Source organism: Cordyceps javanica, chromosome 3 (genome assembly GCF_051103115.1).
Source record: "Cordyceps javanica chromosome 3, complete sequence".
NCBI classification, from domain to species: Eukaryota; Fungi; Ascomycota; class Sordariomycetes; order Hypocreales; family Cordycipitaceae; genus Cordyceps; species Cordyceps javanica.
Window position 1 is genome coordinate 308,076 of NC_139297.1, and position 21,474 is coordinate 329,549.

At 53.3% G+C, this 21,474-nt stretch overlaps 6 protein-coding genes across 6 annotated transcripts; 5 read left to right on the forward strand and 1 right to left on the reverse strand.

Annotated features, from left to right (window-relative positions):
* Positions 1-333: 333 nt before the first annotated feature.
* Positions 334-1,198, forward strand: V2A60_004325 (emp24/gp25L/p24 family/GOLD-domain-containing protein; the record flags this gene model as incomplete). The annotated part of the gene is made up of 3 exons (XM_083255646.1): positions 334-552; positions 653-776; positions 876-1,198. 3 exons carry the CDS (start codon positions 334-336, stop codon positions 1,196-1,198), a joined length of 666 nt encoding a protein of 221 aa, XP_083111772.1.
* A 609-nt stretch (positions 1,199-1,807) lies between these two features.
* V2A60_004326 (uncharacterized protein) lies at positions 1,808-2,182 on the forward strand (the record flags this gene model as incomplete). The annotated part of the gene is made up of 1 exon (XM_083255647.1): positions 1,808-2,182. One exon carries the CDS (start codon positions 1,808-1,810, stop codon positions 2,180-2,182), a length of 375 nt encoding a protein of 124 aa, XP_083111773.1.
* Positions 2,183-2,714: 532 nt separating this feature from the next.
* On the forward strand, positions 2,715-6,657 carry V2A60_004327 (ankyrin repeat domain-containing protein; the record flags this gene model as incomplete). The annotated part of the gene is made up of 5 exons (XM_083255648.1): positions 2,715-3,341; positions 3,388-3,985; positions 4,052-4,691; positions 4,743-5,131; positions 5,192-6,657. The coding sequence occupies 5 exons, from the start codon at positions 2,715-2,717 to the stop codon at positions 6,655-6,657; spliced, it is 3,720 nt and encodes a 1,239-aa protein (XP_083111774.1).
* Positions 6,658-10,163: 3,506 nt separating this feature from the next.
* On the forward strand, positions 10,164-12,038 carry V2A60_004328 (uncharacterized protein; the record flags this gene model as incomplete). The annotated part of the gene is made up of 5 exons (XM_083255649.1): positions 10,164-10,398; positions 10,497-10,694; positions 10,796-11,638; positions 11,730-11,965; positions 12,027-12,038. 5 exons carry the CDS (start codon positions 10,164-10,166, stop codon positions 12,036-12,038), a joined length of 1,524 nt encoding a protein of 507 aa, XP_083111775.1.
* A 1,673-nt stretch (positions 12,039-13,711) lies between these two features.
* On the forward strand, positions 13,712-14,466 carry V2A60_004329 (uncharacterized protein; the record flags this gene model as incomplete). Its single annotated transcript, XM_083255650.1, has 3 exons — positions 13,712-13,834; positions 13,933-13,994; positions 14,103-14,466. The coding sequence occupies 3 exons, from the start codon at positions 13,712-13,714 to the stop codon at positions 14,464-14,466; spliced, it is 549 nt and encodes a 182-aa protein (XP_083111776.1).
* A 974-nt stretch (positions 14,467-15,440) lies between these two features.
* Positions 15,441-17,246, reverse strand: V2A60_004330 (ADA HAT complex component 1; the record flags this gene model as incomplete). The annotated part of the gene is made up of 1 exon (XM_083255651.1): positions 15,441-17,246. One exon carries the CDS (start codon positions 17,244-17,246, stop codon positions 15,441-15,443), a length of 1,806 nt encoding a protein of 601 aa, XP_083111777.1.
* Positions 17,247-21,474: the final 4,228 nt, after the last annotated feature.

Here is a 21,474-nt window from a genome sequence, read left to right on the forward strand (position 1 = left end):
GCTGGGCCAGCAAAATACAAGTACCCGAGCGGGAGCCCAGCAAGCGCAAGCTTGTGATTGGCGCAGCCAAGCCCCAAGAGCCCCTGACAAAGGCGAGGCCACCTTGAAGCTTGTCCAGAGGCCGTACTAAGTAGCTGAAGGGGGGGAGGCGGATTTTTGGCCAACGCGACAACTTGTCAGTTTCCTCCCCTTCGAACTCTTGGACTATTCGACAGCACGACGACGAAACCCCCCCTTTGCCACAGAGAGAACGAGACGCAAGGGCCCAATTCGACATTCAAACGAATAGGGAAATATAACAAGGGTTCACGCAATACCAGAAGAAGAAAAAAAATGGCCGTCGTCTCCAGATCGCCGCTGCAGTGGCTCTGCAGCCTGCTCCTCCTCGTCGGCGTCGCCAGCGCGCTCAAGTTCGAGCTGGCCGCGCACACGGGCGGCGAGAGCCACCGCAAAGAGCGCTGCATCCGCAACTTTGTCAACCGCGACACCATGGTCGCCGTCAAGTCGACCATCGGCGGCCACAAGGGCGACGGCATGGTGATCAACATCCACGTAAGGTTTACCTGCTATAATGGGGAAGGGGGAAAGGGCGGTTGGATTAGCCGCTGGAAAGAAGCCCCTGTTGATGCTAATATGACGGTTATGTGAGCAGATTCGCGATGCGCTCGGCAACGAGTACGGTCGTCCTCGGGACGTGGTTGGCGAGAACCGCGTCGTCTTCACCTCCCACTCGGACGCTTGGTTTGACGTCTGCTACGAGAATCTGTTTTCTGGATGTATGTATCTCTTGGAATTTGCAAGAATTTGGATTTGAAAAGAAAACAAGAGGACACAAAAGATTCAGGTGCTGACGAGACAATCCGTGACCCTCTTAGCCCACCGCCCCTCCCCCTCGATCCGCGATATCGAGCTCGACGTCGAGATTGGCGCCGACGCGCGCGACTGGTCCGCCGTGCAGGCCAACGAGAAGCTCAAGCCCGTCGAGGCCGATCTCCGCCGCATCGAGGAGATGACGGCCGAGGTCGTCCGCGAGATGGAGTACCTGCGCTCGCGCGAGCAGAAGCTGCGCGACACCAACGAGAGCACAAACACCCGCGTCAAGTGGTTCGGCGTCGGCACCACCTGGCTGCTCATCGGCCTCTGGGCCTGGCAGATCATGTACCTGCGCGCCTACTTCCGCTCCAAGCACCTGATTTAAGCAGTATAAAGAGAGAAGAGGGGGGGTTGGCGGGCTTGGAGTATTGGTTGGCCCCCTTCCAAGTTGCTACGAGAGAAGGGCAAATGCTTAGAATTGGGGACAAAATTCTTGTAAAAAAAGAAAACAGGACGAGGAAGGTATGTAGGTTTTTGCATGCGGATCGGCTGGCGTTTTGAAATTCCATCATGACGGTGACACGCACTCTTGATGTTGAAGGGGACACAAAAAAAAGATGGTGGATCAGACGCAGAGAGAAGAAGGGTCGTCGGTGATGAACCGGCCTTCCATCGTACACTATATAACGTGCCAGCTAGCTGGTGAATAATACTGATACTCTACAACAGCCGGCTTGCTGGTGAACGCGCGGTGGCTGCCGAGCAGTTCTTGCTACATCTGGACGTGGGCAACAAGGCTGGCACAGCCGACGTAGAACGCCCCTTCTGCATTATCTCGTCACTTGGAGAATGACGTCGAGCGAATTGGAAAGAGCACACAAGATGCGGCGTGTCAATCATCACTCCGGAACTAACGAGGCAATCTTTTTCACGGTTTTCAAACGAAGCTCGGCTCGTCACCATAAGTGCCGTCGATGACGACACAATCAAAAGTATGCTACACCCGTCCACGACATTGACCGCGCAAGCCACATATTTTGCTCCTGCGCAGCGACGCCAGCCCGACCAAGGCCCCAAAAAGTCCCAGGAACCATTCACGGCGCTGCTTCATGCCCGGCCGGCCGCCGTGGCGGAGGTCTGCCCGCACCAGGGTCAGCAGTGCAAAGGTGCCCACAGGTACGGGGAGCAAGTCGTATACTCTGTCATGTCGCAGAGACTCGGCGTGTCCCGGCGGGCGACGGCGTCTTGCTCTGCAACGAGGCGGGCCTCGCAAGCAAGGACGGGTCCGCGGCGGTACGCCGGTTCGCGCTCTACGATGGGCCGGCGCAGCAGCAGCAGCAGAGAGGCCGTTCCCAAACATGCTTCCTGAGCTGGCATCTACACCATCACCGATTTGGCCGAGCCACCCTTGAGACTTTGAGCGAACATGTGTCAAGTAACGGTCATGGTAGCTGCGCCGCAATAGTACTTGTAAGCTGATAGAGTACACGGCTCATCGCGCACCCACGGCCCAAGTAGATCGCGCAGGCTTTGCATGGACTCGAGCCACAATTGTGTGCAAAAAAAAGAACGGAAGCCAGACCGCCAGGCCTGCATGGCTGCATGGCTGCCTTGTCTGCCTCAGACCTGCAGGTGGGCCGGGCGCTTAAACACCTCGGCTGCTCACTGATTAGCAAATAGGGGTGCTTTACAAGCAGCCTGAACACGTCAAGGCGAGATGCATTGTTGGTGGATACCAATGTCAGTTTCGGTCATGTATAATCCTCTGAGGGGTAGGTCGGATTATGGCTGGTGGACTGCCTATAGGTGAAGAAGTACGCGTCCCATCGGCCTTCTCATTTTGCACCCTGCCATTCCTCACAAGTCAATAAAGTCAATAGCGAAAGCATCCTCATGGCCCCATGGCCGGTCCTGGTCAGTCTGACGCCGGGTGCCTGTCCATTCTCGCGTCTTGCTTCGAGAAGCCGCGCAAGGGCCGGTCACAGACCCGGAACTCTTCAAATCGAGCAGGCACCACTGCACCATCTGCGTCCATTGCGATCCGGTCATCCTTGCGAGGTCGAACTAGTCACGGATCCCATGCTTTGTCGAGCCGCGACGCCGAAACATTGGCCTCGTCGTCCTCCGCTGGACTGCAAACGCCATCATCCCACGCCGCCGGACAAGATCCAATTTCTCCTCGGGCCGATAAACACAACTCGGCCGTATGCAATAGTCCCGGGGAGAAACTCAGTCTATGGCAAGAAGCTTGCAACTTGGTCGACCCCAAAACTCGAACCTGGATCGATAGCATCCCATCGAATGCCATCGCTGATGACCCCGTCAAGGAGCTGGTGGATATCGTCCGCCGCGCGGAGGAGAAACATATGAAAGAATCACCGAAACTGACGGTCGGCGACCGCGATATTCTATGGAGAGATTATGCAAATAGGGTCGTCTCCGTGGTTACTGCGATCGGAGACGTTGCAATCGCCTTTTCGCCTGCACCGTCTACCGCTGTCTGGTCCGCGGTCAAGGCGCTTTTACAGGTGCGTATGAGGGCCGGTATGTGACTCAAAACTGACAAGTTCTCAGGCCAATGTGACACAATGCGAGGACCTTGTGGCCATAATGGGATGCGCAGATCGGGTTTTGTGTTGTGTGAGGCGCGGCAGAGTTTATGAAGAAGTATACATCTGCGACTCCCCCGAATCGACAGACTCGGAGCATCTGCGGCAAGTGATAATTGAAGCGTATAAAGGCTGCTTGGATTTTCTCTTCTTTGTGAAAGAGAACCTACGAAAGAAAAATTTGAGCCGATTTCTCCTTGCACTCGTGGACCCTGGCCAAGGTGAGAAACGAGTAGCAAAAGTAAAGGCTCTTGAAGAGGATATGCGGCACGCAGCCCTGGCCTGCGATGCTCGAGCAGGCTCCGAGCATCGAAAACTATTGCTCAGTCTGGAAGCACCACTGAAGCGCGTCGATGACGGCGTTGCAGCGGTGCTTACGAGACTTGAAACTCATGACAGGATGAGAGCTATGAATTACATCAGCAATGTTCCAGTTGGTGCTCATCACAACGAAAAGATTGAGAACAGAACCAAAGGCACCTGCGAGTGGCTGACGAGACATTCTGAATTTCGTAAATGGGAAGACGCGGCTTGTTCTTCGATATTTTGGCTGCAAGGCGACAGTGAGTGTCCCTCTCGCAACGCGATGACTCGCAGCATCACTGACTGTTTTTTTTTCTTTTTTGCAGTTGGTACCGGAAAGTCGTTCCTGTCTTCTAAGGTGATTGGTCGCTACATGATTCGTGATCAAGCCACTCAGACACAGTACGGTGATGGTGATGAAGGGTTTGCCTTTTTCTACTGCGACAGAGGTGATCCGACTCGGCGGAACTTTCGCTCCATCATGCGAAGCTATATTCGACAACTCAGCGAGATACCTCGTCGCACCGAGAGGATCCACGAAAGCGCTTATGCTCTCTATAAGAAGAGAGAGCAAATCCAAAACGACATAGACATCAAAGATTGCGAGATCGCGTTGGCGCAGATGATTGACAGTTACCCCAAGACGACCATTGTTCTGGATGCCTTGGATGAATGTGAGCAAGAATCGAGTCAGCAGCTTGCCGAGCTTTTTAAGCGCCTGCTTCAGACAAGCATTCGCCCGTTGAAAGTGTTTATAGCTAGTCGTCCGCAGTCCGACATTGAAGACTGTTTCTCGTCATTCGAGTCCCCGCGAATGCTGATCCGAATCAGCACCAAGGACAATCTTGCCGATATTGAGAAGTTTGTGACCGAAGCTGTTGACAATAGCCCTATGAATTGGAAACGCATCACCCCAGAGACAAAGAAGCTTGTGTGCGATACGCTCGTGAACACGAGCGACGGAATGTCGGTTGCATCCTGCCATCTCCACGACTAGGCTGACGGTTACAAAAACAGGTTCAGGTGGGCGTATTTGCAGCTGGAACAGCTCAAACAGCTGAACATGAATTCCGACATCATGGAGAGGCTCGGAAAGCTCCCACCGACGCTGTCGACCTTGTACGACGAGATATACGGTCAATGCTCCGAGGGTCACGAACGTGTACTGTTGCAACGGGCCATAAGATGGGTTCTGTGCGCCCGTGACCCTATGAAAACCTCCACGTTGTTGGCGGCAATCCGTGCGGAAACCTTGCAAGCGGATGGCGAGAACTCCTTGAGCACGTCAGACATTAACGAGGACACTCTCAAGATTATATCTCGGAACTTGATCGTGGTCGACTCGAAACTTGAAGTCTGGAAGTTCCCGCACGCGTCAGTGGCGGAACATTTCGAGGCCAAGGGCGGTCCGTGGATTCAAAACGCTAAAAGGGAGGTGGTAATAGTCTTGACTGATTGTTTAAAAGACTGTTGCTCAAATCTCCCTCCGGATTTACTCTCTCTGAACGACCAGGAAGCAATTCAAAGCTGGATGAGAAAAGAGAACGAGGAGCCGGATAACTATCTGAATCCTCGTCATCCGTTTCAACGTTATATTCAGAGAAATTGGCTGCATCACATCCACCATCTGTCAGATCAAGATTGCGGAACGGATGTGGCTCAGGCTTTGAAAGGACTTCTCGGTGCGACGCCGCAGACCTTCTCGACGGCGTACCCCATGCTTTTCAAGTATTTCTACGCTTCTGGGATGCTCTTCGACACATTCTTGCTCCTTGCCCATGGATTCGAGCTCGAGATGGTCAAGCCCGGCATAACTTTTGTTTTTGCGATTGTTACCATGGGCCTCCATCGAAGCTTGAGAGGATGGTGGGACATGGACCTCGACCCGACTCTGCTGCCAGACTTGCTCATTCGCGCCATCTTTTCCAGACACACCGACCTCGCCCGGGATATTATTTGCCGGGGGTGTGACCTCAACAGAGACGTCGAGCAGCAAGAGCATAGTGCGCTGGGCATGTCAATCTACTGTGGCAACATTGAAATCACCCGACTACTCTTGGACAAGGGAGCAGACCCGAATCGCCCACAACATCACACTTTTCTTTGCGAAGCAGCGCTCATGAAAAGATTCGAGCATGTGCAGCTCCTGTTGGAGGCGGGCGCGGACCACAGTAAGAATTGCAGCAACATGCCCGGCGGTCAGGGTGAACGCTATGAATGCTATTTTGGATCCGCATTGGTCACTGCGGCTTACCACGGCCAAATTGATATTTTGAGAGCTCTCGTTGATCGAGGGGCGGATGTGAATCCGACTATTCGAGCAGGCCGTTTTGGGAGCCCGCTAGCTGCTGCCGTCACTATGCACAGAATCGACTGTGCCCGCTTTCTTCTGGAGCAGGGTGCGAAAGTCAACATGGAGATGAGATTTGGAGTTTTCGGCAGCGCTCTGGCGGCCGCCGCTGCCAGCAGGGAGCGTGATCTCGGATGCTTGAAGCTGCTCGTAGAGCACGGCGCGGACCCGACCAGCAAACCAAAGTTTGGGGTTCTCGGCAGTCCCCTGGCAGCAGCTGCTTTCGGGGACTGGGTAGAGGGGGCTCGCTTTCTGATTGATCACGGCGCCGCGGTAAATGACCATCTAGAGTTTGGGCAATACGGCAGCGCCTTGGCTGCTGCCGTCATGCACTCGCGTGGCAGCATGGTCAAGTTTCTGATTGAGGAGCAGAATGCGGATCCTGGGCAATTGGCAGTTTTTGGCCCGAGAGCTCCACAGACTTTGGAGCTGGCCGAGTATTGGGCGGCTGGCACTCGTGGTTCGCAGGCAGTCAGGGAGTATCTCATCCGCGACTGTCATGTAGATGCTGGATTCCTGCTGTGGCTCGGCATCTCCCCAGAACGTATGCCACCGGGATATAAAGCTCTCCGCTCCTCCTAGCTGGTTGATGAAAGAGGTTCATTAGTGGTGGGCATATATGTTTACATGCATCAAAAACAAAACTCACACTGCGGTATGAGCCGGGTTGAAAAAGATGGAGAAGTGACGTGCCAGCCGATGACCGTCTGCGGCTTCGACCCATGAGCTCACCATATTCCTACACCAGACCATCCTCGACTGAATCGGGCGGTGGTGGTGGTTGGGGGAATGCCTTTACCGAGACCCCGGCAATCTTTGATGATTGCAAGCTTGGAGAGAGCTTCACAGACTTGCTTGGTGGCCGGATTCATATTCTACACTTTGTGTATTCACCCGATTAATACTCCACACAGGTATAGTAGAGAAGAGAAGGCGTCGAAACCATGTGGGCCTTGAACTATTCATGTCTAAAAAAAACACCATGTCAACTCGAAGGGTTCTGCGTTTGGTTAAGGACGGTCCTAAGCTTGCGCTTGAAGCCAACCTCAAAGGTAGACTATAGTCAAAGCGGTACTTTTCATCAGTGACAGTTTCCACAGTCTACAAGCCAACTGCCCAGCTGATTCGTCTCGAAAAAAATACGTTTTATTGACCTCTTTTTGGCAATGCAGAATGATGTCCCCGTCACGGGTGGAAGCGTTACGTATTGTCCATTTACTGCGTGGCATTTGATCGAGGTACTCCATCAGCTACACACAGTGTACAGCCAGCTTGGCTCTCACACATCAGCCCAGAGAATACATCACCATCAATCTCATCTTGTGCGCACCCAGCACTTTTCTGGTACGGCCAATCTTGCTAGGTAGGAAGCGAGAGTATTCTAGTTAGCCACAGCCAGAGCAGCTTTCTACTAGTACAGAACCGCCAAGTAGCCAGCGCAGCCATACAAGCTCAGCAAATGCATTATAAAGATCCTTTATTCATCCCCAGCTACCTCTTCGGCAAAGCTATAATCCAGTTGCTATAGCATACAGGTACCATACAGCTATGTAAGTAGGCAGCCGTCTCAAAGGCTGGGCCGGCCGGGGGGGCGGCTCAGAAGTGGGGCGAGAGTGCATTGCTAGGGGAACACGGGCGGTACCTTTGGTTTGTAGAGAGCCACACACAGAACAAAGTACCTTCTACAACAGCTCCCCGTTTGTTGTTTGCCTCGTAAGTAACACTACCTAAGTACTTAGTGATGTCAATTCTCTATCAACGTTTACATCCAATAGTACAATAGCTGTCTCAAATTCCGCCCAGGTTCCGCTACCGCCAGAACAGTCAGAACTACCAAATATTCTTTGCGCCCAAGAGAACACCGTCACCTTTTTCATCTTCGCCCGCCTGGGCCAGGCAACATGCCCTTGTCTGTGCGCCGCTGCTTCGGTGATGTGGCTCGCTGTGGCGATGAAACTATCGGCGAGCTTCCAAATGTCATCAAGTTCTTTCATCCCGGATATGGGAAAGAATATACTGGAGACTCCCCGAATTCAAAAGACTATGAGCCGCCGAATCGCGATGCTCTGATATCCCTTCCCGCCTTCGACGACGGAGGCATTCACTACGACGTCGCCCATACAGCCTGCGGCGTGCTGGCTGGGAACCGGTGGGATGGCTACTTTTCGCTTGACAGAGATGGTCAAAATCGGGTCGATCCACCTGCAGACGGCATTCTTCGGGAATCAGGCTACTTCTTCTGCCTCCCCTCGACTTCAGCCGATCCATATCCTGTAGTTGCTACCTTTCGTGACTGGCGATTTCCCCATCACAATCTTCCGCCCTGCTGGGAAAGAATCAGACCCCATTTCCTTGGGACCTCGCACCGGGGTGTGCGACGTTGCGTCATGACGGATTGTTATTTCAGCCTTGACAATGCGCACCTAGTGCCCGCGAAGCAGTCGGGCTGGTATAACAATAACGCCATGGAAGAGTAAGCACTACACGAGCTGCTTCGCTTCAGGGACCTACTAATTCGAACCAGTTGCGGCACTGCCCTATCTTTTTCAACAGATGCTTACAATTCACACGCGAATGTTATTACGCTCCGAACAGATGTCCATGGGATGTTTGACGAGCGGCACTTCTGTTTTGTCCCAAAGCCTTGCAGTGAGGCATCTCAAAAAGAACGAGAATCTAGTGCAGACTTGACGACGACCTCGAAAACTCGAGACAACGCCCTCGTCGGACACGTCTTCAGCCTTACGACAGGAGGCGAGTTACAAAAGCTTTGGCATAATCGGGAGGCGCATCCTAGCATTTACGCGGCATCATTAGAATGTTTATTCGCAAGATTCGCGTGGACTATCTTCTCTCCAAATGTTTTCCGCAATTTTCTTGGCTTAACGGGAGAGTCCCGGTTACTTCTCGTATGGGATGAGGCAACAGCACGACGTACTACTGAGTGGCGAGATCCTGAGAAGTGTAAATTATCTATATGTGCGGCAAAATCCAGGAGTGAAAGTCCAACAAAGAGGTCAAGGTCGGCGAAAGATACGGATTGCGACGAGGATGATTGGAGTGACGATGAACCTCGAGATGATTGCCGGGACCCTTCTCCGGATACCGATAGTGGCTATTTTGGCGACCCACATTGGGAGGAAGAGGAGCGCGGGCGCTCAAGAAAACGCAAGTATGTGGAGAGTACGAGCGCATACGAGGAGTCTCTTGACCATAGGGAGACCAAACGTGTGCCGACGTGGAGGTAGAGACGTTCATGATGCGAGCCAGCTACGGGCAGTGGGCACGGGCTGGCTTCATGCAACCTCGCGCAAGTGCTGCCGTTACAATTTCTCACGGATCGGAGCGCATCCACTAGAATTGTCAACGGCCAGTGGTCACAGGTGCTCGGAGAAATTGGTCGTGTGTAGGCGATCAAGTTGTGCTGTTGGTCGCCAAGCGTCAAATCACAAATCCTGTGACATTGATAGCAGCCTTCTATCACGCACCCCGCGCATACTGTGCAGCGTTTCATCCCATCCACCATACCCCAGATACCCACTAGACTCTCTCCACCCTACTTTCCTAGGTTGGAATCTGCCGGAAAAGACATCGTCTCTTGGCGTTTACAACTGGACCTCTCAAGACCAACAATCGCAGCCACCGATTTATCCCCAGACTTGAAATGCTTATTTAACGCATTCGGAGTCCTCGGAACGCCTAGCTACACCGGGCGAAGCCCTCGACACGGCTCTCCGCGGGGCCCGAGCGCGGGGGTGGCGTTTCGATAGCGAGGACATTTTGCGGGGGAGGAGTATAGGTTAATTGAAACGCATCCTGTCAAGGCACGCAAGCTCAGCACATTGGTCTAATTGCAGCCGCGCGGTGGACAAAACTGAGAGCCGTTTCTTCTTCCTCGAAACTGAGCAACAGACAACGGCGATCAGTTCTGTCTACCGTGTTAATCCTTATAAACTAATTGGGCTGTGCCTCCGTGCCTTTCTTCCGTTATCAGGTATAACTGTGACGGCGAACCGACACGCTTGCGCTTCCTTGCAATATTCCAAATATTCCCCGGCGATAAATTGAAAGATTCCGCGTGAACCACAATGACTCGCGACGTTGTAGAGATATCGACCAATGTGGACTATGAGGACGGAGAGGAGCCAACCAAGCGAATCGGCACCAGAGATGTGGACGAGGCGCTCAAGTTCCTGAGTGGCGAGGAGAACATACCGCACATGTCTGAGAGCGATGAAAAGCGACTGCTGCGCAAGATTGATTGGCACATCATGCCTCTGATAACGTGTTGCTATTTCTTACAGTATCTGGATAAAACACTGAGTGAGCAGCCCAAAGTTTTTTGAAGCACCTTTTTCAGCAAAGTTTTGCACGTGTGGTTCGTAGACGGTAAACGCTAACATGCGCGCGGTACTGGGTAGTGAACTACGCCAACGTCATGGGCATCAAGGAGGACACGGGCATCACCGGCAACCAGTTTTCCCTGCTGGCCACAATCTTCTACATTAGCTTCATCGCGTGCGAGTTCCCCACCGGATACCTCATGCAACGGCTACCTCTGGCCCGGTATCTCGGCGCCAACATTATCCTCTGGGGCATCACAGTTGCGGCCAATGCTGGTACGTAAGAACAGGCGACCGGACCCGATCCACGGTCAACGGCATCACCAGACAAGTCTTGAAACTGAAAACTCACGGGGGCCGCCGTTCTCCCTCCTCAGGTGCGCACAACTGGGCCGCGCTGGTCGCTCTTCGGGTCCTGCTCGGGTGCTTCGTCGCCGTCGTCGCGCCGGCGCTCATCCTCATCACCGGCATGTGGTACAAGCGCTCGGAGCAGCCCCTGCGCGTGGGCATCTGGTACGTGTCCACCGGCATCGGGCAGATTGTCGGCGCGCTGGCCTCGTACGGCCTGCAGTTCTACGACGGCGGCAGCAGCTTCAAGTCGTGGCAGGTCATGTTCCTCGTGTTTGGGCTGCTGACGGTGCTCATCGGCGTGCTCGCCGCCCGGCTGCTGCCGTCGAGCCCCATGACGGCCGGCTTCCTCACGCGCGCGGAGAGGGTCTGGGCGGTCGAGCGCGTGCGCGGGAACCGCACGGGCATCCAGAACCGGCGCCTCAAGCCGCGCCAGGTGCTCGAGTGCCTCGCCGACCCGCAGGCGTGGCTGCTCTGCCTCGTCATCGTGCTGTCCAACGTGCCCAACGGGTCAGTCTCCACGTACCAGGCGGCCGTCATCGAGAGCTTCGGCTTCTCGGCCAGGGCGTCGGCGCTGCTCTCGGTGGCGTCGGGCGCCGCGGCCGTCGCCTCGACGCTCGCCGTCGCCTGGTTCGGCGGCCGCTTCAACGCCAGCGGCGCGGGCATCGTCTTCCTCCTCGCCTGCGGCGGCGTGCTCGGCGGCGGGCTCGTCGCCTTCGCGGCCAGGGACGACATGGCGTCGCAGCTGGCGGGCAACTTTCTGACCAACTTGATCGGGTCCTCGATGGCGCTCATCTACTCGTACTCGTCGTGCAACTTTGCCGGCAACACGAAAAAGGTGACGGTCAATGCCCTGTTTCTCGTGTCATTTGGTAAGTTTCCTCCAACCTCTCTCTCTCTTATCAACCCGCTGAGGCGCGGGAAATCTCGTGTCTGAAAGTGCTGACGCCCCGTGTTCCTCAGGAGTTGGCAATATTATCGGCCCGTTGACCTTTCAGGACAATGACGCGCCGAGATACATCCCGGCCAAGGTCACCATTGTCGCATCGAGCTGCGCAGCGTGTGTGCTGACTCTTGTGCTGATGGCCTACTATTTCTGCGAGAACAGGCGGAGAGATCGGGTGGCTGCCACGACGGAGCAGCAGCAAGGCCACGGCGAGTTTTACGATTTGACCGACAAAGAGAACCTGGCATTCAGGGTGAGCGAGCCGTTTCTGTTCTTTCTTTTTCTTTCGAAAACGATCGCTGACAGAAATGCAGTATCGGTATTAACGAATGGCGGGCTCTATAAGAATAGTCGTGTTTCTGGACAAACCAAAGTTTCTCTCCCAACCAAAGACTAGTTTTCAAGGGGGAAAACCCCCCAAGTGTAGCCAATGCCCATTAAACCGAATCTAAATGTACATCTATATCGTCATCTACTTTTGTTGATCCTCTGTAGCCCCATTAGAGACGACCATGGCCCTCTACAGTCTGCACATTCACCACCGCCACGACATGAGGGAAGAATGCCTCGGATGCATAGTCGTCTACAATAAGGCAGCGATGGCACATGACGCCACTTTTTCTTCGTTCATTGTACCTCTTGTGCCTTGAACTCTGGCCGGCAAAAAAAAAAAAAAAAAAAAGGCCATTCGCTGCCATTCTTCTCCAAGCGTGCGTCCTTTCCCCCCCATCTTCCTCCCCGCAAAGTCGTTTGCGCAAATGCGAGAGGGACAAGAAGCAAGAGGACCAAAAGGAAAAAGAAAAAAAGAAGAAGAAATCCCCGACCCAAAAGGGACCAGTGACACCTTTTTGCGTGCTTCATCAGAAACCCCCTCCCCTGGTCTAATTTGGCATATTAGCAACCCCAACATGGCAACGGGGCGTGAAACATGATAAATTAGACAAAAACTCCCCCGTCATTCCGCTCCGCCCCGGGGTAGCCCAGAGCAACAAGCCCAAGCCAGAGAGGTTGGCCAAGTAAGTATAGACTACTCCGTACTCCGTAAAAACCACACACACTCTCTCTCTCTCTCGCCCGAACCCTTGTCCGTCGGCGCTGGCATGCGTGCGGATCTCGCGGGACGGCTGTAGCTGCAGCGGCCCTGCGCCGATCGCGCCATGACTGTAAACATACACATATATATATACCAATATACCTCTTCATCTTTTTCCCATTTGTTTTCAGGGTCCAGTGATTCAATTCTGGGTTCAGGTAAATAAAACGAATCAATCATGAAGTAAGTTTTACCTACTTTCCTTTTCACAATGCCTTGAACACCGTCCCTAATCAAACCCTCTCCCACTCCCCCCCCAAAAAAAAAAGCAACTCTCGCCTTGCAGGGGATAGCATTACCACCGGTGTAGCGTTTTCTCTGTGTGGTTCCCATGTGGCTTTTTTTTTTTTTTTGTTTCTTCGTTTCCCCCTCTCTCTCATTTGGCATGGCCAAAAGAAGCAAAACAAAACGAGAAACACACACACACCAAGTCACCATGTAGTTAGCTGCTCTTGTTAGTGTATACCTGAAAAAAGGAAAACCCCGACAAGTATGTATTCCATAGGGTTGGTGTTGATTACCGGTAGCAACACGGTAGATGTGAAGAGGTGGTTTACTCTGGTTCAATATAACTATTGGAATGAAATGTCTCTCTCTCCTCGACCCCCCCCTCCCCGGACCTGTACTCCCGTGCCACGACACACGACAGCAGAAAGAAAAAAAAGTGCTGTCCTGCCAGCTCATCTCGCAGAAGCTTTTATTAAGTCTCACCGTCCTCCTCCTCCTCTGCATTTCAGCGGAATTCTTTCTCAGTTCAATCTTCTTTCTCCTCCTCCTTGCCTTTCCTCTGCTCTCGTCTTCTACAATCTCTCCTCACACACACACACTCACACACACCTTTTTCAATCACCGTCTCGCTTCCTTTCAACAAAGCATCTAGATCCCTCCTGTACAAGCCGCAAAACCATGAAGTTCGCCTCCGCCTTGACTCTGCTCGTCGCCGCCGGCGGCAGCGTCGTCACCGCCCAGGACAAGAACTGCGAGGCCGACTACATAGTCACCCGCTGCCTCAAGACCGAGAATGACAAGGTAAGAAGAAGATGATGCCGTTATTTTTTATTTTATTTTTTGCCACTTCTTTTTTTTTTCTTTTCCTGAATTGCTAACACGAAATTTTGGTTTGTTAGGCCGGTGCCTGCGCCAGCACCGACTTTGACTGTCTCTGTGCCGCCTACCAGGCCATAGCCACGTACGTTTACCCTTGCTCAAAAACATGTGCAAGAAGAAAACTTTTTCTCTCCTGTCATGAGAAGAAAAAAAACAGACGTTTTCATGTGTACTAACAAAAAGGGTTCAGGTGCTACAACAATTGCCCCAACGACGACCGCGCCCCCTCTGCGCGCGCCCAAGTCACCGCCTACTGCCGCTACGCCAGCAGCACCACCGCATCCTCCGCCGCCACGCCGGCCACCACCTCCAGCACCGACGCCGCCTCCACCGGGGCTCACGGCGCCGCCTCCTCGTCCGCCAACAGCAACAACGCCGGCATCGCCACCAACCTCAACGCGCCGCCGCCGTCCACGAGCACCGGCTTCGTCGCAGGGAGCAGCGCCACGCCCAAGTCCGCCGCCGGCAACAAGGCGCGCGAGGTCGTCGGCGGCGGCGGCACCGGAGCGGTGGCTCTCGTGGCTGGTGTCGCTGGCGCTCTTGCCTTGCTGTAAAGGCTTTCGCCGGGATCTTTCCTTGTTCTTTTTTTTTTTCTTCTTCTTCTAGAGAAGAGGGGGGGAAACGAAAAGAACAAGCCTGATTCTTGAGAAACAAAAAAAAACAATGAGAGGATGGTACTGGGAGGTTTTACTGGTCTTCTTTTCTGAAACATGCATTTACATGGAAATAATTCAGCCTCTTCAACCTCGGTGAAATGTAACTAGGCTTGGAGAAACATCTTTGTACTGCTCGCCCAAGTAGTGAGCGTATATTAATGTCTATAATCATTAAACTCTCAGACCCGTTGGTTATCATCTTACCATGAACCTTTCTTTTCATGTCAACATCGAGGTATTTGGTCATTTTCATTGCCCAGCTTGGAATCATTGGGCTACATATTGTCGATGCTCTCATTGTATTCTTGACACAGCACACGGCATTAGTCACAGCATCCTGTACCATTATCAATCACATCAGTCGATTAAGCAATTGTTGACAAGTGCTGCTCTTATTGCCGATCCAATCGGTATCTATCATACAGCGAAGATCCTTGTCAACGCCAACGCAAATCATACAACGCCTTCCACTTGCCCGCCTGTTGTTCAGGCTCGCGTGGCAACCTAATCAACCAATTTTTTGCACCTCATGCGTTCGCCGCATGTCCGGTGTGTGTGAGATAGGACCATTCTCTCAGAAAATTTCTACATGGAAAAAACAAAAACAGAAAAAAAAAGGGGGAAAAAAAACAGCAGCTCAAAACGCGCCAATCCCTCTCCGAAAATGCCAAAGTAAACGCCGGTGAATCCACGCTCCAAAAATTCCATGGTCCAGTTCCCATAACTATGTGTTTTTGAGCGTTGCGCATCTTCGTACGCAGTTTTAATAATAATGTAAGGTGTAAAAGCGACTAAAATCGAATATCGTAGTAAAAACAGGGTTTTGAGAAGGTAGAGTGGTGACTGTAATGTCGTAGTGGTAGCACAGTTGCTTACACGCGGCGAGACTTTCGCTGCTTGGAATTGTTTTGCTTCACTGTCCCGATAAAAGTGACGTGCTTGGCGTCGTCTTTGCGCAGTCTGACAGTGCCGGAGCCGCGGCGAAGGGCGCGAGGTACGTGCTCCTCGTCGAGGGCAATCTCGGCAACATCAGAGACTGAGCCAGCTTCCAGGTGGTCGCTAGCCTCGGAGACGGATGAACCCTCGTCCGAGTCGTCGTATTCTCCGTCGTCACTGACCAGGGAGGGCGCGTTGTTGCTCACCAAGGTACTGGGACTGAGGTTGTCTTCCCGCATGGGCATGTCATCGTCCGACAGGCCGCCGTGAGATGCAGAGGACGAGTGCGGCGGGGACACAAAGTCAATGTGCGCAGGTCGGCCCTTGGAGCTAGGTGGTCTCGCCATGGGGGTAGGAGAGCTGCGTGCCGGCATGCGCATAACAGCAGGCGTACGAACAGTAGAGGGATCAGCACCGATGCGAGGCAGCGAAGCGTCGGTGTCGGATTCGTCTCCAGAGGCCTCATCCAAGGACATCTTGGTCTTGGCGTCGGTAACAATGTCGCCGAGGTTACCGTTGAACTGCTTGCCTTGCATGAACTTGGAAAGGTAAGGAGCGTCAATAGCGGCCTTGAACTTGTCCGTCTTCTTCTTTTGCTGCTTAGTGACACGACCAGCAGCAGACTTCTGTTGAGGATACAACTTGAGGGCATCGGCGATTCTGCTGCGCAGGGCAGCGTAGGCCTCCTGGTCGGTCATATCACGGGCAGCAAAAGGGTGCACAGAGGCCGAGGTCGGGGCGACGGGAGCAGGCTTGTCGTCGACGGGCGTTGAAATGCTGTTGGTACGCGGCTCCGGGGGTGCGTCAATCGGTTGGCCGCTCTGGACGGCAGCCTCCTCGTGGCTCTTGAAATCGCGCTTGTGGGCAATACGGCAGTGGTTGATGAAGCCTTGCGTGCTGGAAAAATTCTCGCGGTTGCAGTCGAGGCAGACAAGCTTGACAGTCTGACCGTCGGAGCGCTTCAGGATACAAGGGCCGGCCTTGTCCTTTGGCTGAGGGTACCCGCTCGAGAGGGAATGGAGGCGCTGGCCGGACATGGCACGGTTGGGGCGACCCTTGGCGACAGCGGTGTCTGTGAAGCTGTTGCGGGTGGTGCGTCCTTCGACGAAGGAGGCACGCGCAGCGGCAAACTCGGGCGTGAACTGCCACTCGGGCTGCATTCCGTCAAAGGAAGGGTCGGGAATGAGCCACTTGGCGTAGTGACGAGCGTAGGGACCATCGACGACGCCAAAAGGCGGTGCCCATTTGGGCGCAGGCTCGGCGGGGTGGTTGGCGAGAGCAGGACCCTTGCCGTTGGTGACTTGAAGCATGCGGTCAGGCGTAGGGCAGTTGACGGGGTAGGGTATCAAGTGACAGCGACGTAGCTGCTCGAGGGCGATCTGGCACTTGGCAAGCTCCTGGTTGATGAGGCGCAGCTCGTCGTGCTTGAGCAGAATCTCCAGACCGAAATGGTGGCGGATCTCGTCGCGGGCGCATTCGAGAGGGTCCTGCTGAGCGTAAAGCATGTTGTCGTCGGTGGCGCGCCGGGTGCGCTTGGAGTGGGGTTCAGCCGAGTCAAGCGACAGCGGCTCGGCGTCGTCGAGGCCGTGCAGCTTTCTTTTCAGAGGATGCGTGGTAGGCGAGGACGGGGAGGCCGTAGTTGGGGAAGGCGTCGGATGCTGGTGGGAGTGGCGATATGCGCCATGTGAGGTGTCTATCGACTGCTCACAGCCGCTAGAATCCGAGCCCCAGAAGCGAAACATGGATGCGCCGTGTTTTTTGGCAGATGCGACGAAGAAGACGGAACGCGCCGCTCTTGTCGCAAAAGTCGGGCTTGAGGCGGGCGTATGGATCGCGAACCGGGAGGCGGCGCGAGAGAAAAGAAAGAAGAAGTTGATGACTAAGATCACCAAAAGGGAAAAGAGGGTGTGAGTTGTGGTGCAAGAGTGGCGTGTGTGTCAAATGTGGCGTGTGGTGTGTGGCGTGAGTGAAGTGAGGCAGAAAAAGCGGGACGGGAGCTGCCTGTTGCTGACGTAACGAGGAGACGCAAGGTAATTGGTCAGAGACCAAATTGCGTACGTTAGCGGGTGTCACTGAGAGTGAAAGTGGCTCCCCCTTGAAAGTGGGCAAGGCCAAGGCCGGTGTTTTGAGGCACAGGCCAAACAGTGGGTGCGCAGCTGGCAGTTGCCTGGGAGGTGGGAGGCGTCGGAGACGGACGGGGGAGGGTGAGCGTCAGAGAGCGAGAGAGAACGAGAGCGAAAACTGGCTCGTGAGGGAGAGAGAAAATGGGAGAGGGAGAGAGAGGGAAGTTGCGGTGCTGCGCAGGACGCGACAGAGCAGAGGCAGGGCACAGAGGGCAGTGGGAGGAAATGAGGAGCAGGAAAATGAAGAGGAAATCGAGCGCTAACGAAAGCCTCGAGTGAAATTTTCCGGCGACAAAAATGAAGGCGAAGAAGAATAAATTATTAGGAGGAAGTGGCAGGGCAGGAGGGTTGGTGAGAGTGAGAATGAGGAGAATGAGGGAGGGAGAAGGCAGGTGGGTGGCGATGGGCAGGCGAGGTGAAAGGGAGGCAGAGGAGGAGGAGCGGAGGAGGAGAGGGCGATGAGTGTGAGTGGCAGAGAGGGATGGATTCTGAGTTTGGGCTGGTTGGTTGGCTGGTAAGAGGGAGCCTGAGACGCCCCCAGCGTGCTAACAGGAGGACCTAACAAAGACCTAACAAGGACCTAACCAGAAGAGTTACGGCCTGGTAGCAGCCTTGGTAGGGGCCTAGCAGAGGTACTGGTAGGAGGCCAACTGCAGCCTAGCAGTAGAGGGTTGCCTGGAGCTACTTACAAGAGACGTTATCAGACAGTGAATACCGCAGTACCGGGTACGTACCGTGAGTCCCAGTGGCCCCGAGGTGGAGGGCCACCCACTAGGATTGGCGACTCTTCACTGGTTGAGTCCCGGGGGGGGGGGGGCGGGTTTGTGGTGCAGTGTGCAGCAACCATTGACCAACTGGGCGTCCTCTCTCTCCTCGACGCTACGACCTCCCCAAAAGACGAAGACGCATCAATACTGGCTGGCATGGGCGGTCGAAGGCGGAGCCAGCCAGCCAGCCCATCGCGGGCAAACACCCGCAAAAAAAATGATGGACAAGGATATGTACGGATACAGACAAGTAGAGCGCAAGGTCACAGCCAAAATGATAATAATGATAATAATAATAATAAATAAAAGTGAAGAAAAACTGGGTATTTCCTTTGTCCAAATGGACCGATGACGCCGGCAAGGAGGTAACCCAACAACTTGGGCTTGGCTCTTGAACACCATCGAATCACCCACCTACTTGACCACGCTACAGGCCTGCCACAGCAAATACACCAGTCCCAAGCCGGGCTTGGACGCGGCGATAGCTACCAGTTCTTAGCTTGTTGCCGCGCTAGCCAAGGAGGCGACTCAATATTTATTCGTAACTGGTTTGCCGGATCTTTTTTTTTTTAGATGTATTTCCTTTTTCCGGCTCGATTTCTTCTGTTGTTTTTCTTTTTTTTTCCTTGCCTTGACGTTGGAGTGGACTCTACACAGTGTTTGCTGCCCGTCACGACGCCCGCTGCCAGCGCAAAGCCGCAGTCTGCGACGCATACCCAAAGGTGAGGTACGTAAGTAAGTAGAGCTGTACTTGGCAGTAGGTAACCCCCAAAACAACATTTATTATTATTAAGTAGTACTCCTGAGAAACAAACAAGACGACTTTGGATTGACACACATTTGTTGGCGATACGTCTGCGACCAACAAGAAATAAAGACGGCGAAAGTTTTTCTTGAAAAAAAAAAGAAGAAGAAGAAAACGCAGCATCATGCTCAAACTCGTTGTTGCACCCCTAAGTATGTACCGAAGTAGTTGGGTGACTTAGTTGGCAGGCTGCGACGAGACTTGACACTCACTGCCCAAGCAATGATAAAAGTACTCAGTACCAGTAACAAGTAGCACAGCTCTGTTTGTATGACGACGCCCGCGTGGGCCGAGACGGGACACTGTGCCGGCGCACTGCCCAGGGGAAAAAACGAGTGAATTGTATTTGTTTGTTTTTATTTTTAAACGTTTGCAAAAAAAATTGTTTAGAATTCGATATTAAAACTAAAAGATTCGAGAAATGAAGAATACATGAATGAGAATCCTACCCATACCCTAACCCAGTACACACGCTGAAATGAAGCAATCTCCTTGTCTTTTTTTTCCTGCTTAGCTCCGTCACCAACGTCATCACAACAAAAAAGTGAACAAGTGGTAAGTACTCAGTACTGAGTAACATGCCTCCGTTCCCCCCCCCACTGGAGGAATGCTTTCCTTTTTTTCCTCTCTCCTTCTTTCTTTTCTTTTCTTATTCTCTGCAATTCTTGATTGGGCCTTGTTCCACCGCACACTCGGGGGCGACATATCAAGTTTCAGACCAGCCACCCTTGCAGACGCCCAAAACTCTCGGGCCCTCCCCCCCTTTGGCTACTGCATGTTTGCATGTGTCTCTTGTTGAATCTGCATACATCATCCATCCCCCTCCCCCATACCCGGGCACATATATGCGCATACAAACATGGATGGACCCTTGGGGATGACAACAACAAAAAACAACCAACAAGTCCTTTTTTTTTTTAATCCGTCCCTGAATCGCAAAATAGCACCTCTGCTTCATTTTCATACCAGTGTTCATCACTATCCCGTCATCAAGCTCTGAGCCTTTTTTTTTCTGTCCCTTCGCGAGGATCCTCTCTTCCCCTCACAACTCCAGTTGATAGCTTGCCGAGCTGTCAGCTACCAGCAGGCTTCTCCTGAGCTCTTTTTTTTTTTTCTTTTTCCCTCTCTTCTCTTCTCCACGCACGCCCACTAGCTTCAAAGCTTCTTGCCGCATTCTTACTCCGTTGCAACTCTGGCTCCATTCTGCTGCCAGATTGGCGCAGCGCTAGTGTCACTACTGGAGTCCTCCGTCTCCTCCTCTCCCTTCCTTGTTGCTTTCCTCCCCTTGTGTTGCCCCCTCCCCCCCCTGTCTGCCCCTCAGGCTCCGGCGACAGCTTTCCGTCGCCTTCCACGACTCTTTTCACGACCAAGGCGTAATACACGAACAAAATAACTACTTGACTGAGTGATCTTTGAAAGAATCAGCATCAACGTTGGTGTTGTTTTCCTTTATTTATGAATTTATTTATTATTCATTTATTTTTCTCCAGACTTTGGGTCGTGATACAACTTTCAGGGCAACAAAAATCGCCCGGAACAGCGCCGCTCCTCGTGTTACCGACAACCGTCATCTGTCGTCCCGGAGAGCAGCCCAGTTCCGTCCCCGGCCATCTCCCGCAATATATCAGTGGTGCACAATATATAGCTATATATCAGGGTGTAGCTCTTTGTGCGCCTCACGCCTTTTTGCCTGCAGCCGGCTCTTGTGAAAGCATTCGACAGCACTCTTCCCGTACTTGGGCTGCATTGCACAGTTTCTGTAGAGACCCGTGGCTCAAACGGCACTGGCACCCAGACTTCTTGTTACTAGAGGTACCTACTGAGTAACATAACCACCCCAAAACCCTGCTCGTCGGGCTCCCGGTCAATGCCTCTCTCTCTCTCTCTCTTCTCCTGTCCGAGTCCGTGTTCGCCGAGGCCAACGCCACAGGCACAGCGAGTGGCTTTCTTTTTTTTTTTTATCTCTTCTTTTTCCTTTTTTTTTTCCTTTGCCCAGCCCACATCTGCACCTTCCACGTACGGGGCCATTTTTCTACTTACCTACCTATGGAGCCAGAGCTGCAGCTTGTACTCCAGTAGCTTGGGTGAAACTGGGCGGCTTACTCTTGCGCTAGCCCGCACGGCAGCGTCATATACTCGAATTATCTGTTGTGGCGTCGTACCGCTGCAGATTATTGTAGGAAACCCGAGGCGGGAACACATCACACAGAAGAGAAAATTATCGTGGGCTGAGCTACAGAGCGCTATTCCTGATTGTGCTTTATGCTTTCTACCA